General features: G+C 45.8%; 8 protein-coding genes across 8 annotated transcripts, besides 3 other annotated features; 2 read left to right on the top strand and 6 right to left on the bottom strand.

Moving 5' to 3' along the window:
* Positions 1-24: 24 nt before the first annotated feature.
* On the bottom strand, positions 25-1,970 carry TSTA_104770 (uncharacterized protein; the record flags this gene model as incomplete). Its single annotated transcript, XM_002486456.1, has 2 exons — positions 450-1,970; positions 25-396 (listed from the first exon to the last, which is right to left on the bottom strand). Exons 1-2 carry the CDS (start codon positions 1,746-1,748, stop codon positions 25-27), a joined length of 1,671 nt encoding a protein of 556 aa, XP_002486501.1. The 5' UTR covers positions 1,749-1,970.
* Positions 519-1,712: a mobile genetic element.
* Positions 1,971-2,553: 583 nt separating the features above from the next.
* TSTA_104780 (sterol 24-c-methyltransferase, putative) lies at positions 2,554-4,430 on the bottom strand. Its single transcript, XM_002486457.1, has 2 exons — positions 3,938-4,430; positions 2,554-3,878 (listed from the first exon to the last, which is right to left on the bottom strand). Exons 1-2 carry the CDS (start codon positions 4,174-4,176, stop codon positions 2,984-2,986), a joined length of 1,134 nt encoding a protein of 377 aa, XP_002486502.1. The 5' UTR covers positions 4,177-4,430; the 3' UTR covers positions 2,554-2,983.
* Positions 2,846-2,873: a sequence feature (AT_rich).
* A 334-nt stretch (positions 4,431-4,764) lies between the features above and the next one.
* Positions 4,765-5,964, top strand: TSTA_104790 (pre-RNA splicing factor Slt11, putative; the record flags this gene model as incomplete). Its single annotated transcript, XM_002486458.1, has 2 exons — positions 4,765-4,902; positions 4,954-5,964. The coding sequence occupies 2 exons, from the start codon at positions 4,765-4,767 to the stop codon at positions 5,962-5,964; spliced, it is 1,149 nt and encodes a 382-aa protein (XP_002486503.1).
* A 166-nt stretch (positions 5,965-6,130) lies between these two features.
* TSTA_104800 (mitochondrial complex I protein Fmp36, putative) lies at positions 6,131-6,838 on the bottom strand. The gene is made up of 3 exons (XM_002486459.1): positions 6,554-6,838; positions 6,317-6,493; positions 6,131-6,257 (listed from the first exon to the last, which is right to left on the bottom strand). The coding sequence occupies exons 1-3, from the start codon at positions 6,624-6,626 to the stop codon at positions 6,166-6,168; spliced, it is 342 nt and encodes a 113-aa protein (XP_002486504.1). The 5' UTR covers positions 6,627-6,838; the 3' UTR covers positions 6,131-6,165.
* A 171-nt stretch (positions 6,839-7,009) lies between these two features.
* On the top strand, positions 7,010-8,566 carry TSTA_104810 (ribosome associated DnaJ chaperone Zuotin, putative). The gene is made up of 3 exons (XM_002486460.1): positions 7,010-7,198; positions 7,255-7,395; positions 7,445-8,566. The coding sequence occupies exons 1-3, from the start codon at positions 7,046-7,048 to the stop codon at positions 8,492-8,494; spliced, it is 1,344 nt and encodes a 447-aa protein (XP_002486505.1). The 5' UTR covers positions 7,010-7,045; the 3' UTR covers positions 8,495-8,566.
* Positions 7,062-7,090: a microsatellite.
* Positions 8,567-8,593: 27 nt separating the features above from the next.
* TSTA_104820 (aryl-alcohol dehydrogenase Aad14, putative) lies at positions 8,594-9,736 on the bottom strand (the record flags this gene model as incomplete). The annotated part of the gene is made up of 2 exons (XM_002486461.1): positions 8,594-9,275; positions 9,306-9,736. 2 exons carry the CDS (start codon positions 9,734-9,736, stop codon positions 8,594-8,596), a joined length of 1,113 nt encoding a protein of 370 aa, XP_002486506.1.
* Positions 9,737-10,644: 908 nt separating this feature from the next.
* TSTA_104830 (uncharacterized protein) lies at positions 10,645-12,410 on the bottom strand (the record flags this gene model as incomplete). The annotated part of the gene is made up of 3 exons (XM_002486462.1): positions 10,645-10,732; positions 10,798-11,981; positions 12,030-12,410. The coding sequence occupies 3 exons, from the start codon at positions 12,408-12,410 to the stop codon at positions 10,645-10,647; spliced, it is 1,653 nt and encodes a 550-aa protein (XP_002486507.1).
* Positions 12,411-13,323: 913 nt separating this feature from the next.
* Positions 13,324-14,788, bottom strand: TSTA_104840 (O-methyltransferase, putative; the record flags this gene model as incomplete). The annotated part of the gene is made up of 4 exons (XM_002486463.1): positions 14,544-14,788; positions 14,202-14,483; positions 13,554-14,140; positions 13,324-13,489 (listed from the first exon to the last, which is right to left on the bottom strand). Exons 1-4 carry the CDS (start codon positions 14,775-14,777, stop codon positions 13,324-13,326), a joined length of 1,269 nt encoding a protein of 422 aa, XP_002486508.1. The 5' UTR covers positions 14,778-14,788.
* Between the last annotated feature and the right edge of the window lie 92 nt (positions 14,789-14,880).

A 14,880-nucleotide genomic window follows, 5' to 3' on the forward strand; every position in this document is an offset into this window, starting at 1 on the left:
TAGCGGTCTTTTTCAGAGTCGATTTCACAGGTCATTATATGGTGTAATTTGCTGCCCAGTCTCGCTAGGCAAGGAATCCATGGAATTGAGGCTATTCAAGATTGTAGTAAGTTCATGGTTTTGTTGCGTATAGATTCTTGCCATTTCCTCCTCGTCATCTTCTAGAAGCTCTTTTTGAATCCCTTCTTGCGATTGTGACCAAGTAGACTTTTCCCAAATCCGGAACTCATTGATTTGGATAAAAAGAAGCTTCTCAGCTTGCTCAACGGTGAGTCGATTCCGGATCTTTGTATGTTGTAGATTCATTAAGGAAAAGGCACGTTCCGCGGCCGCTGAGCTAGCAATTGTATTAATCAAGCGTTTTGCAATTGAGGCGAGATTTGGAGCGAGATCAGTCTGTTAAGAATAGGTAATTAGTATAAATCGAACTTGACAGTATTCAAACTTACTGCCTCAAGCCAAAATATGCTTATATCCTTCGCTTGCCAGCAAGTTGCATTGTAAAAAGGGCCACCTTGTTGCCGAAAATGTAGGAAATCGACCCATGCATTTTGAGGCTCTAGAAGCAGGCGAATATCCTCTTCTGTAGGCGCATCAAGAGGTTGTAGAATTCTTGAAGGATCAAGCCAGTATCCAAGCCAGTAGACTGGTAATAATTGTAGTTTAGCACGCTTCTCAAAGCCTCCCTCTGTAAAATAGGATTTTATATCAGGATCAAGTGGCATATAAGAGGCCGTAGTTGTCATGTCATTTTGAAGCTTCAGCCAACGTACAATAACTTCCATGACATTAGCATTTGAAGATTCAGATTCCTTTTGAGCAATATGTAAAGGCTTTAGTATTGCACATAAAGACTCAAGAAGAAGCCAAAAATCACTGCTTTGAATTGTTCCAATAACCTCGACTAGTTGTTTGGTATCATGATTCCCCATTATCCATGCCCATTCGAGAAGCGACTGCTTCATCTCAAAAACCGACGACAAAAGGTTATATTGGCTTCCCCAGCGTGTTATAACAGAGGCAATAAGCACTTGCCGGCGATTTTTGTGTTTTATATGAATTTTTTGTAGGCGAGCATATTGTAATGGGCTGTTGTGGAAGAACGACACGATTTCTGACGCTTCTTTAAAGATCTGTTTTACGGTGACTGTTTTTGAGGCTTTCATATCTAGAAGATCCTTGAATATTAGCTGCAGACCATGAGAATCACAAGGAATCATAAAAGTGTGTTTAAGCTGGGGTTTTTGTAGCAAAAGCTTCGAAACAGCTCTCATAAGAGGACATGTATCTGTTGAGAGAGAATTGATGACTTTCCAATCGATTCTCTCTCCAAAAAGCTCTGTCAAAAAAGCCTGAAGTTGTTGAAAAATCCAATCCGCAATCATAGGTGCATTAAGCTCTTGATCCTCCATATTTTTGAGTGTATAGAACCACGATCTTTGAGATGTGGTAATCGTCATCACAATAACACGTTCAAGATTGATATTTAAGGTCTCGTCAACAGTTATATTGAGATACTGAATCCGGCGCAATTCGCTAATACCTTTTGCACGACATTCCGTATAAAGTTGAGGCAAAATCTTGTCGGCAATTGTATGTCGATCTGGTGGCACGTAGTTCGGTCTTAACAAATGTAACAATTCTCGCATGACAGGCTGCGTAAAGAGGTTGAAAGGCTGATTTCCTGAGATAATAGCTCGAGCAAGAGCACGATCGAGCGTTTCTTTTAGTGATTTCGGTGTTGCCATATCTGTAAGCTTCTTTTTGTGTTGATCTTTGTAGGATTTCCAATGCAGGGGCGCATTTTTCGATATGTTTTGATGGGGCGGGATACATTCACCGCCGAAATTTTGTTGCAGCCCCGACACCGAACCTGCCCTGCCTAGAAAATCAAATTTGAAGTTGAGAAAGCGATTTTCCAAGGTTTTGTATAGAATATCACCCTTTTCTTACTCAAAAGAGTTTCGAAGACCTTTTTTCTTTCAATCTGATCTATTTGGCTCTGTTCCAGCGGTTTTTGACCCATATTTACGTGGGAATGGGTGATATCGATTTCTGAATGCCAGTCTATCAAAACGTATATAATATATATTATCGAATATATAATTACAACTGCATTTCTACTGTTTTCAACAGAAATCCAAAAAAGCGGCAATAAAAAAACTACGTGCTCTCATTGGCTAATCTCATTTCACCGCCGACTGTTAGCATATCACGTGTTCTTGGAGTGAGCTTGGCGTATGTAAATTCGTGTTCGCAAATTACTATGGTATTTACGGAATCGAACTTTCTCTGTAAATTGGGGTCCAAGAGTTTAATTACACCATCCTACTGGACAATGTTGGTGATTAAGAATCTCCGCATACAACTTTATATCTCTCGAGTTGGGGAAGAATTCTTTGCAGACTGCATGGTTATTCTGTCCACAGTAGATCCCGAATATCATATTATTGAAAGTATGCGTAACATGATGCGGTGCACATGGTTATCATTCACGTTGTATTCTTTCCCTCATGTATGATGTCGAGTCTGTTTGGAATGTACTCGTGCGGCCGACAACCGGTAATTTGTCAGATTGATGAGTTAACTCCAGGCCAATCCTGAATAATTGCTTACAAGGATGGTAAAAGAAGAAGTGACCAGTGACGCCGGAGGCCTGGGCAAATCCTGTAACCCATTCGTGAAGAACGCAAGAATAGGTCGAAAAACTCGTCTAAAATACATGTATATAAGTTAGTATAAAGCATGTAGTAATGTCATAGTCAATGATATTAAGTAAAATATTATCCGTTCTTTTTTGTCCATGGTCTCCTCTGATGCAATCCCTTTTCTTGACAAATCAATGAAAATATATAAAAAAAAAAAGAAAATTTGCCATAAACACATACACAAACATTAATGACGTAGGGAAGACAAAGGAAGCAACATAGGAAAAATACATTATAAGAAATAAAAAGAGGTGAAGAGAAAAGCGGGAATGAGACTACTCGGGTTTCCGGCCAACCATCAAGTACATCGGTGTGAAAAGCTTCTTCTCACCACCAGCAACCAAACAATCAGCTGCAAGAGCGAGACTATCAGCGGTCTTTTGAGTGCCTCGAGGGAGAAGCCAGACTTTCTCCATAGCGCCCATTAATCGGTGCATGGCCCCACGGCCGATACGAGTCATACGCAACACAGTCAGGAAATCCCATGGTGTTTGCATATGCTTGAATTCACCGGCAAGAGGATAATACCATGGGATAGGATCGGGACGATCAGCAAGATCCTCATGATGCAACAACTCAAATCCGGCGGCCTTGATAGCGTCTAGACCCTCGGAGACCTTGACCATGTTGGAAATCCCATTTCCCTGCTCAATACCCAGTCTGATTTCACGGTGTTCTTGGTTATCGTTGTCGTATTCATCGGTCATCAACCATTCGTATACACCAAAGATACCACCGGGCTTCAATACACGACGGATTTCGCTGTAGACACCTTCCAGACTGGGGGCGTGCACAGTGGCCTCGATGGCATAGACGGCGTCGAAGCTATTGTCGGGGAACGGCATTTGCATAAAGTCACCCTTTTGGAAAGTGAGTTTATCTGAGAGGCCCTCGCGTTCAGCGTATCGAGTGGCGCGTTGAATTTGGTAGTCGTTATTGTTGAAACCGACGACATTGACACCAGCGAATTTGACCATCTCACGGGCGGGACCGCCGACACCGCAACCGACATCGAGCACTTTCATGCCTTCCTTGAGGCCCATGCAGTGAGCGAGATAGTGTTCGTGACGAGCAATAGCCTGGTGGAAAGGTTCGCCGTATGCGAAACGGCAGAAATGGAAGGAGCTACCCCATCCGTATTCGTACAAGTCTGTCGCGAGGTTGTAGTAACTATACACAAACCGTCATTAGCATTCACTCGGTCATTCTTCAGTCCAATTGATACTCACTGGCGTGTTAATGTAGCATATTCAGCTCGTCGAGACTCGCGGGTGGCTTCCGTCTCTTCAGCGGCAGTCTTATTGTCCCAATGCTTGAAATATTCATCAACCGCAACTTGCTGCGCTTTGGTATCTTTGGCGCGCATAGCAGCGAAACCACCTGCATTTTGCGCCGACTTGCCGTGCATAGCCTTGGCAAACTCAGCATCGCGCTTGTGGTCTTCCTTTTCCAACTTTGCAGGAGCCATTGTTGTGATCGTTGCGATTGTTCGTTCTTGAAAGTCGTGGTAAGGTCGTAATAAAGGGGGAGTGGATTTTCGTTTCTTGGACGGGGAAAAAAAAGAGAATGCGATGAAGGAAAGCTTGATTAAACAACGACGACAACAAAACAAGAGTCAATGAAGGATGGAATTGAAAAGTGAAGAAGCTGTTATCTCACTGACTCCAGAATATAAGCAGACGTGTTCTCATAAAGGAGACAAAAAGGAGTCGTAAGATCAGTGTTTGTCAAAGTCTCCAGAATTTCATTTTGCGGGAGCAAATATAAGCTGCGTTTTGTGATTGGAGCTGCCTTAGGCAATATGAGACAACCCGGAGGCCGTGGAATCCGGTAGACAGTGAGTTGTGATTGGCTAATTTCACTGCCACACCGGAACCCGTGGACTCCAGCCAGATCAGACATGTGATTGCTTACTCATCGTATACAGCGCACCAGCCGCAAGTGGCGACTGGTGGCTAACACAGCCGCTGATATTCTCTTCTCCACCGCAAAACCAGCAACAGCAACTCATCACAATCAGCCCCCCTCAGCGTAACAGCTGCCATACATAACCACGATGCCTCCTCAGATAAAGCAGGACCTGAACCGATCGGGATGGGAGTCCACCGATTTTCCCTCGGTGTGCGAAAACTGCTTACCCGAGAATCCGTATGTGCAGATGCTAAAAGAAGACTATGGCGCTGAATGCAAGATTGTATGTTGATCCATCTCCTCTTTTTATTACTACTTTACCAACTTACGACAGTGCACGCGACCATTTACAATCTTCCGCTGGAAAGCAGACCGCACCGCGCGTACCAAGCGAACCAACATCTGCCTGACATGCGCCCGCTTAAAGAACTGTTGCCAATGCTGTATGCTCGATCTCTCATTCGGTCTACCCATCGTCATCCGTGACGCAGCCCTGAAGATGGTCGCACCCGGCCCGCAAAGCGGGATCAATCGAGAATACTACGCCCAAAACCACGAAAAGGAAATTGAAGAAGGCCGCGGCGCTATCGAGGCATATGAGAAAACCGATGAAAAAGCGCGCGAACTGTTGAAACGGTTGGCTAATAGCGAGCCTTATTATAAGAAACAGCGCCGTATTGGATCTGCGCCTGAAGATGATGAAGAGAAGACGACGACGACGCAGGCGGAAGAGCAGGCCCCGCGACGGAGTATGTACGGGAATGGACCTGGTCCAATTCGTACAAGCGATACTCGAAGAGGAGGTTCTTTCAATGGTCGAGGCGGTGGCCGCAGTGGCCGCGGTGGTCGCGCATTTCCTTCCGCAGCGCAACTCCCTCCGTCAGCCGAGGACATCAAACCACCGGCCGACCCAAAGATTACATCTCTTTTTGTCACGGGCGTGGAGGATGATTTGCCTGAATATGAAGTCCGTGCATTTTTCGAACAATTTGGTCAATTGCGCTCATTAATTTGTTCGCATCGTGCTCACTGCGCATTTGTAAACTATGCGGCTCGCGCCTCGGCTGAAGCTGCTGCGTTACATTGCCAGGGCAAAGCGGTTGTCAAGGGATGTCCGCTGCGGGTGCGTTGGGGCAAACCGAAACCCTTGGATAGTATGGCTGATGAGGAGCGACAACGTAACGCCCGTGAGGGTCGGCAGTTAGTTGCGCCCAGTCGCGGTGGTCAGGGTCAACGAGCAATCACGGCTTCTGGCAGTACTTCCGAGACTGAGAAACACAAATACGCTGTTGCGCCTCCGCCGGGTAGTGGTGAGGTCCAATATGCCAGTTTGTCGGGCGAGTAATCCTGTTACTGTTATTTTATATCGATTTGCATTATTTATTGAGCGGGCATTTTTTTCTGGTTCATGGGTTACGGTCAAAATCGAATGGAGATGTATAAGTACATAAATATGATACAAGTATCTTTCACCTCATGCCCTCGCAATGTGATAATCAGTATATAAGCAGTATCCCAAACGCCAATCTGCTAAATAATCGAATAATCAAGAACAAGCCTTCTCAATTTTAACCTTCTTTCCCCCAATCTTTACAGAATCATTATCCCCTCGCTCAATGTCGTCGTGAATCCGTAGTTCTATTCCAGTTAGCCAGTCAGTCATACTTTCTCCTATTCCATGACGGCTATGTACGTACCCCATTTGGCATCCTCCTTTTCCGCATCCCGTGCGCCCTGGACTATGTTATGTCGTAATATACTCGCCGTTTCGAGCGCATGTTGGATCTGCATGGGTGTATCAACGGCTGTCCGTTTGTGTTGGTCGAATTGTTTACGGGCTTCGGTGCGAGCGGCTAGGAGGACTCTATAGTCATCTTTTCCGATGATAAATAGCAGTTAGCTTGGTTTCTCTTGGAGGTTAAGGGTTGACGAACCTTTGAAAGCTATACGGGTGGCGCGGAGGAGTTGCCGGTAGGCGGAGATGGCGGATACGGAGGGTGTTGTCATTTTGGACTGATTTATTATGACTTATCAATTTTTGCAGACCTCGAATTGAGAGTCGACTGTCGGGTGAGATGTCGAAGGCGACTAGTTCAGCCGATGGCAGGTTGATGATGCCGGCAGATACAAAACGGAAATTATCGTATATCGTTGTTGTAAACAGAATCAATGTGGTTTCGTGATTATCTTGTAGCCAACAGACTGATCATAGCAGAGTATAAAGCGAATGACAGATCGTAAGGTACATGGATTTGAGATGAAGAAGCCGCAAAGCTGCCGAATCCGCCATCGCTGATTGGCCGATCCTCATCGGGCCTAGAAGGAAAGGAAAAATAATTTTTCTTAGCGGCAGAACAACAATTTCTTCCAGACTTCCCCTCCATCAAGCCACAACAACATCATTGATTCGGTCAGTTCAAGACATCATGGCTACCGTAACGTCCCCTCTTCCTCCTCTTCCTCCTCTTCCTGCAGGATGGTCTGCAGAGAAAGACTACAAGGTGTTATCCAGCTTGACTAGTGCTGTGCAACGCAACATTGAGCCTGTGGGACCGCATTTCCTGGCTCATGCTAGAAGAGTATGTCTCCTCTTTTTCTTTTTTTCGTGATTGAGAGGCAATGCTAATATATGTAGAAACGCCACAATCGTACATTCTCTGAAGACGAACGCATTCAAGCCCAGAAGAATGTCAAGAAGGTCGATGAGGACGAGGACGATGAGATCTCTGAGCCTGAGGATCCTTTGATGCTCCAGCGGGATGCTAAGGACTGGAAGGTTTGTTTTAACAAAATAGGTTCTTTATTTGCAAGCTAACAATAAACAGAACCAAGATCACTACGCTGTCCTCGGTCTCAGCAAGTACCGTTACAAGGCTACCCCCGAACAGATTAAGCGCGCCCATCGTAAGAAGGTCTTGCGTCACCATCCTGACAAGAAAGCCGCGGCTGGCCAGACCGACGAAAACGACAATTTCTTCAAGTGCATTCAAAAGGCCACTGAAATTCTCCTTGACCCAGCGAAGCGTCGTCAATACGATTCCTGTGACGAGAACGCTAACGTCGAGCCACCAACCAAGAAGCAACTCGAAAAGGGCAACTACTACAAACTCTGGGACCGTGTGTTCAAGTCCGAGGCTCGTTTCTCCAACAAGCAGCCTGTCCCTACGTTCGGCAGCGAGAATAGCACTGAAGAAGAGGTTGAGGAGTTCTATAACTTCTGGTACAACTTTGACAGCTGGCGATCATTCGAGTACGAGGATGAGGATGTCCCCGATGACAATGAGAATCGTGACCAGAAACGTCATGTGGAGCGTAAGAATGCCAACTCGCGCCGCAAGAAGAAGACCGAGGATACCACACGTCTGCGCAAGCTTGTCGATGACGCCCTTGCCGGCGATGAACGTATTAAGAAATTCCGTCAAGCCAAGCGTGCCGGCAAGGATAAGAAGCGTCTCGAAAAGGAGGCTGAAGCCAAGCGTATAGCTGAAGAGAAGGAGAAGGCTAAGCAAGAAGAAGAGCGCAAGAAGAAGGAGGCCGAAGAAGCCGCGAAAGCTGAGCGGGAGGCCAACAAGAAGAGTAAGGAGGCAGCCAAGAACGCAGCCAAGAAGAACAAGCGTGTTCTCAGGAACAGTGTCAAGGATGTCAACTACTTTGCTGAAGGTGGTGATGCCTCTGCTTCTCAGGTGGACAATGTCTTGAATGATGTTGATGCTATTATGGCCAAGATTACTCCTGAAGAGTTGGCTGCGTTGGCCTCTAAATTGACTAGTGCCGGTACTGATGCTGCTGCTGTCAAGGCTGCTTACGTCGATGAAGTGAAGCGATTGATTGGCGAGGGCAAATTGAAGGAGACTGAAATCAAGGCATTGAACTAGTTGACGTCGACTATAGACTGTACATCCGTACAATGACTCGTATATGAATGACTAGATTTCTTTCTATCTTCCACTTAGTAATAGGCAGCTACATACACATCAAGCATAATCATACTCTGGCGCCCCAAACGTCAAATTCACCGGATCAGTCATAAGCCATCCACTCGTCTTCCCAACAACCCTAGGATGAGGGCCCAAGAAATTATTCGGAAACCCAGGCTCAAACTCCACCACACTCTCCAAGTACTCAATCTCTTCCAACGAAAGCCTAATCCTCAACGCATCAATATTACTCTTGAGATGCTCAATCTTCCTCCCACCAACAATCGGAAATACCCTAGGCGCTTTACTCATCACGTAAGCGAGAGCAATAGCCTGCACGGAATCCATGCCGTGTTCCTCGGCGACTTTAGCAAGTGCTTCTGAGATTTTGAATTCTTTTTTGCTTTGTTCACCGGTTGATCCGAAGATCTTCCTGAGTGACTCGCCCTTTGATTTGCGTTCTTCCAATGCCTTGCGAGATTGGAATTTTCCTCCTCCGAGGACGTCCCAGGGTGCTAGGGCCATACCGAAGTAGCGTGCCATGGGGATGATTTCTCGCTCAAAGTCGCGGAGCATCACGTTCCAGCGTCCTTGATAGATTGAAAATGGCGTCTTGCCGTGTGCGCGAGCATAGTAGTTGGCCGCTGAAGCGAGCCAGGCTGGGGAGTCAGAAATACCCAGATACAGGACCTTGCCTTGCTCGACAAGTATGTGCAGCGAATCCATAATCTCTTCAATACTGGTGAGTTGATCGTACCAATGCAAATACAAAATATCAATATAATCCGTCTGCAACTTCTGAAGGCTATCGCGCACACTCATATGCAACGATCGTCGACTATTCCCCACATAATTCGATGCTCTCCCCTTTCCCAGTTCATATGTCTTGTATCCCGTCGTATATTTGGTGGCAATCACCATCTGATCCCGGTTTTCCCGGGAAGACATCCATTCCCCGATCCAGGTCTCGGATTGCTCGTCCTGGTAGTTGTTGGATGTATCGATGAAGTTTCCGCCAGACTCGAAATAGAAGTCTAGTAGTTTGAAGGAAGACTCTTTGTCCATTGAGCCCATTCCGCTGGCCCAGGCATCGCCGATGGACATGCCGCCTAGTGCCAGGGGGGAGACATGGATGGAGGCTGTGGAGGAGAGGACGCGGAGTTTGCCTAGATCTGTGGGAGGAGAGCCGTCGGACGACATTTTGTTTGTCTATATATGTATTTGTGTATGTACTTCACGAATCCGGGGATCAGACAGGAGTATGATCTATGAGATAGCCAGGGAATCCGCCATATGTATATACCATTTCCTCTTAAGTTGACATCATGACTAGGTGTCTTGATCATAGTACAATTTCTTAACTCCGGACAGTATGATAGACCACAAAATTCTCCCCGACGAACAGTCTAGTTGTAGTTGACTTGTTCAATGGATGTTCCAATCCAAAAAAAAAAACATGGAGATACTTCCACTATCAACACGTCTAACTTAGCCCCACATCCGTCTAGACATTGGAGGTCAAACTCCCAAGTTAAAAGCCGACAATTGCGAGTGATCCACTTGATTATTTTGGCTATTGGTAACCGTTCTGGGAAGATTTAAGCACTGTAGTTGTTGGATGCTGCGGGTTTCGTGTGGCGTTATGTGTATATCCCCGGAAAATTGGTTTTTCTTCATATATGCCCGGGAGATGATTAGTGACGTCCTTATGAAATGGCGAGTGATCTAGAAGGTGTTTGAGTCTACACTTTTTATTGTTTATGTCTTCATGCCAGGGGCTAATTGATTGAGTTGCTATACAAGCTACTGCGTACAGACGACGAGTAGTGTTAGTCCTACCTACAAGTAGTCTCATTCTATTCGTTTCCAAGGTTGTAAGAAAAGAATGGATTAAAGCAATATAAATCCTTATTTTGGTATAACATACGTGAATTCAAAGCCGAGCCAAATATGTTCCTTTTGTGTCCTTCCCCTTTTTGATCAGACGGAACCCTTCATCCTCTATATCTCCGGAAAAATGTATATACATAAACCTGCTGAATATTGACTAATCGACCGTTGAGTATGACTCTCACGGATGTCGTTTTAAGCTATGGTATAGGCCACAATCACTCCAATGAGAGCTTGAAGTGAATATTAGGGACCTCGGTACTATTCGCCGGCATGACAAATGTCAGGTTCCAGAATTCGAAGTCACTATAAGCAATCAATATTAGACTAGTTTCCAAAAAGCTTCATGTGTATAGAGAATGTCCACTTACTGAATAATCGGGCAAGTACCACCCACAAATCCACAGAACGAAACCTCAGGCTCTGGCTTGACGCTACCACCAACCTCAACTTTAAGCCCATCAATAGCATCCAGCGAGTAAATATCCCGTTTAGCTCCCAAGGGATTAGACGAAAGAGCAAAGGTAAAAACGCTAGTTTCATTACCAGCAGGGTACGTCAAATTGAGCGTATAAGGGGAAACATCAGCCTGCATAGCTTTCTCTGTCGAGTACCAAGTGAGATACCCCACAGACCCATCTGAACGAAGCCATTGAACAACAGCTGGATTCCAGGCATTCGTATCTTCGCGCGAACCTCCAAGAGCGGTTTGATTGAATGATTCAGCGCCAATGGTAAGGTTTGCAGATACCCAAGTCGTGACGTTACGCGGCTCGTAATCTACCGGAGGCGCATACGCTTGGCCATGATATGTATGCTCTCCAATGAAATGCGAACTACTGAATCGACGCAGTACAGATTCTGGAATGATCTTTTTCTGGGTGTCCGCGAGGACTGCAAGGAGCGGACCGATCTCGAGATCATCGGCATGTGCAAATGTTCCGATGGGGTTGACGTTATCGTAAGCGACATCCTTTCCAACGAGGGACCAGATCCATAAGGATATTATAGCCACGTAGTTGTTCATATCATAGCCGTATGTTCGATCCCACGGACCGGCAAAGTTCCTCATCATGGGATTCCAGAGCTGAGATTCAACTTCCCAGATATCTCGGATGATTTGTTCACTGTGCTGAGCAATTAACGGAGGGTTTGTGATGTTCGTCATGTATTTTGCTGCAATCGTCAGCGCGGCGAGAGAAACGCCAACGTATGTTGGACTGTTGTACTCGGAGATGGTGTGATTGACATTATACAGATCTAAGAACTCTTGAGTCCATTTATCGCCCCAGTAAGTCATGTTGGAGTCGTTCATCTTCATTCCTGTCCATGAGCTGGCGACTGTTCTCATCAACCAGGGGTTTGTGTATGCTGGATACAAGTTATCATCATCGACACCGCCCACACGGTATGTATCGCCAACAGTGCTGTTGTAGATACTCTCAAGAACCAGGTCTTGAATATGGGGAGGAAGTAAATCCTTGTATTCTTCGTACACCATGATAAGAGTTGTACCAATAAATCCTCTCCAATTAGGATCCCATGAATTGTAGATCTAGCCATGTCAGAACGCTCTTTTCGGCCAAGAAAATTGTGAACATACCACAGGATCGTACGCGGGCCCTCCAACAGTAGGCTGCTCCGGATAAACCGTATAATCCCCGAACCACTGCTTCGAGGTATCTTTCTCCTGGTCAGCAATGATCAGTTCGAGAATCTTTGCGGCCTCCTCTGCATCATCCCCATGGTTGCGTTGAAGAAGGCCAATAGTGCGCCAAACGGTGGAACGAGTTTCGTGCACGCCAGCAGCTAGTGGGAAGTAGAACCATCGTAGATAATGGGCACTAGGGTCATAGATCATATCTTGGAAGTTCATAGATTCATCGAAAAGGTCTTGTGCATGCTTTGATAAGTGGGCAGCACGAGCAGGGCTGGTTGCTGCTAGTAGGCCAAGGCCTACGAGCCAGTTGAGCTTGGACAACATGTTTCTCAATGAGCCCTAAGTTGGAAGATTGTTGAGATCCCTGCAGTATGGAATGATACTACAGGTAGCCCTTTATATAACAAGCAAGCCCTCATTCCGAGATTGTGGGAACCCCATGTTTGAACACTACCTATGGAACCATGATACTAGATAGACGGTCAAAACAGTCAACCTTATTTCGTAGTCTATGCCCTCTCTAGACATATAGTTGATGATCGGTGTTCTATCCGGTAGATAGGGTTATATCCACAATCCGGTAAACTGCGGTGTACGCAAGTCGAGAGTTCGGTGCATTCCGGCAAAGTACGGTATAGTCCGGTTCAGACATTCTTCATATCATTCTCCAGTCTCCGGATTTTAGTCCTGTGTGGGGTATAATCTTTGAGAATGGAAATGTGTATCCAATGATAGGAGATATTGCCGCATTTTCGAGCAGAGTACCTAGTAAGTATGGTATGATTTGTCGCGTGAGCATGTACGAGGGGGAACTCTCTAGAAGATATACCGAGTTTTGGGATTCGTAAACCTTATGATTACACATAGATCTGTGCTACATGCACGAGACCGTCTGATGGAGAGATATCAGATGGAGCAGTAGGAACCGGAATTTGCTCATCTCATCAGTGGAATCTGATCTCGAGTGTCTACCGATAATACCAGCTCAACCGGCACATCTACACCGACAGTCTCCGCTTTAATGGTAGACTGAATTTGATAAGGGTCAACGAGACAACAGTATGCGAAGGTTAGGGCAACTGGGTTATCACGAGCTATTTATCTGTATTCCGGGTCCAAATTGCTGGTAGACGTCGTTACCGAGTGTGCCTCATCCTATACACTGATAGCGATCCTGCAATAAGATATTAGAAAGACAAATACACATGAACCCATAGAAGGCCACCTGAACGTAGAACTATCCCAACCATTCTGCAGAAATAACTCCACTAGACCCATTCTCCCCAATCCTATTAACAATAATTCTTCCAAAGCTCTCATCAGCCCGCTTGAACAAATCCTCCCATTCATCTGCCTCTCGCTCCCTCGAGTTAAATAGAGACATCATTATAGCATCCATCGACCTATCAACAATCAGTTCACATCGTTCACATCCATATAAGCCTAGTGATCCGCCAGAATAACTACCTCATCTGCATCTCCTGCAACAACCCCATCGTCCCCGGTTCCGGCAAAACATGATCCTGAACCACAATCTTCGCCCCTGTCTTAAGCGCCGGAATCAAATTTCTGATAATCTCAAGACAGTACTCATCGCCCCAATCATGCAGCACGTATCGAAGCAGGTAAACCTCTGCATTCTTGACGGGTTGTTCGTCAAACATATCATGAGCCATAAACTCAATTTTCTCCTTGCAGGTTACTACTGCCTCATCATCTTCAGGTAACTGATCAACAGCACCGTCAATTACCTCCGGTAAATCCTGCACTATGAACCTCAAATGCGGATATGTGCGCGCAAGATGGAGAGAGACATGACCCTTTGATCCGCCCACGTCGACGATTTTGCTGTTTGATGGAAGTGTATGCCATGGGAAATGGGTACTCAGAGCATCGAGACTAGCCTTTGACGTCGTCGCCATGGCGAACGCGAATCGTGTTGCGCGCTCTTTGTGCTGGGAGAGGTATTGGAATGTGTTTAGTGGTGTGTTGTTAGCCAGTGCATATCCCGATATATTGGCCCGGTTACTCTGCTGGGATATTGCTTCTACTGCCTTTCAAATAGTAAGTCACATATTTCCAAACCTTCAAGGGAGATGGCCAAGGGGTGAGTACATGATTATGCGCCGGCCAACACTCATCAAACGTCAACCCCGTAAGATGTCCGGCAACAGGATTCTCAACCATAAGTCTCGAGGCAGCGGTGTGCGCTACAACGCCCTTTGTGGGTTCAACAAAGACCCGATGATGGATCGCTGTGTACCTGATTATGCGTTTGAGGTCATGTTCTTGAACACCGCATTTGGTCGCTAGGACTTTAAATGAGATTATAGAGTCTAGAGGCACATAAGATGCGATCTTGAAGCGATGTACAGCTACAAGAGGGGAGAAATTTGACTGTGACGAGTATTAGTACGAACACTAAATCCATACATCCATGGATGTGGAAAGGCAAACCTCAGGAAGAAGAAGTTTCAATGGCCCCTCGAGTAACTGCCTCAATTCAATGGCTGCTTCAATTACATCTGTCTTTGCTCTTTGGATTTCCGGCGTCTCGTTCTGGATTGGTTCTGTGGGACCATTCTGGTCGAATGATGGTTGAGGGAGGTTGTTAATTTGAAGATGGCTGTCAATGATAGAGGTTTGAGAGCTGATTAGTTGGGCGAGTTGGATGATTCTTGATGTAGACATCTTGTCGTATGTTCGTGACGATAAAGGTGAGGGAGACTGAATGAGGGGTTAGGTCAAGGCAACCATTCTGACTAGTATAATATACTATCATACTAGTTAATGA

This window comes from Talaromyces stipitatus, genomic scaffold (genome assembly GCF_000003125.1).
Source record: "Talaromyces stipitatus ATCC 10500 scf_1105507295511 genomic scaffold, whole genome shotgun sequence".
Lineage (NCBI taxonomy): Eukaryota > Fungi > Ascomycota > Eurotiomycetes > Eurotiales > Trichocomaceae > Talaromyces > Talaromyces stipitatus.

What these genes read in the sequence shown, in the direction of transcription:
- TSTA_104780 (XM_002486457.1), bottom strand. Translation starts at nt 4,176, where the DNA reads ATGGCTCCTGCAAAGTTGGAAAAGGAAGACCACAAGCGCGATGCTGAG. An exon ending in TATGCTACATTAACACGCCA is followed by an intron (nt 3,879 to 3,937) that starts GTGAGTATCAAT and finishes GTTTGTGTATAG; the next exon opens with TTACTACAACCTCGCGACAG.
- TSTA_104800 (XM_002486459.1), bottom strand. Translation starts at nt 6,626, where the DNA reads ATGACAACACCCTCCGTATCCGCCATCTCCGCCTACCGGCAACTCCTC. An exon ending in CACCCGTATAGCTTTCAAAG is followed by an intron (nt 6,494 to 6,553) that starts GTTCGTCAACCC and finishes TCATCGGAAAAG; the next exon opens with ATGACTATAGAGTCCTCCTA. An exon ending in AAAGGAGGATGCCAAATGGG is followed by an intron (nt 6,258 to 6,316) that starts GTACGTACATAG and finishes TAACTGGAATAG; the next exon opens with AACTACGGATTCACGACGAC.
- TSTA_104810 (XM_002486460.1), top strand. Translation starts at nt 7,046, where the DNA reads ATGGCTACCGTAACGTCCCCTCTTCCTCCTCTTCCTCCTCTTCCTGCA. An exon ending in TCCTGGCTCATGCTAGAAGA is followed by an intron (nt 7,199 to 7,254) that starts GTATGTCTCCTC and finishes TAATATATGTAG; the next exon opens with AAACGCCACAATCGTACATT. An exon ending in GGGATGCTAAGGACTGGAAG is followed by an intron (nt 7,396 to 7,444) that starts GTTTGTTTTAAC and finishes AACAATAAACAG; the next exon opens with AACCAAGATCACTACGCTGT.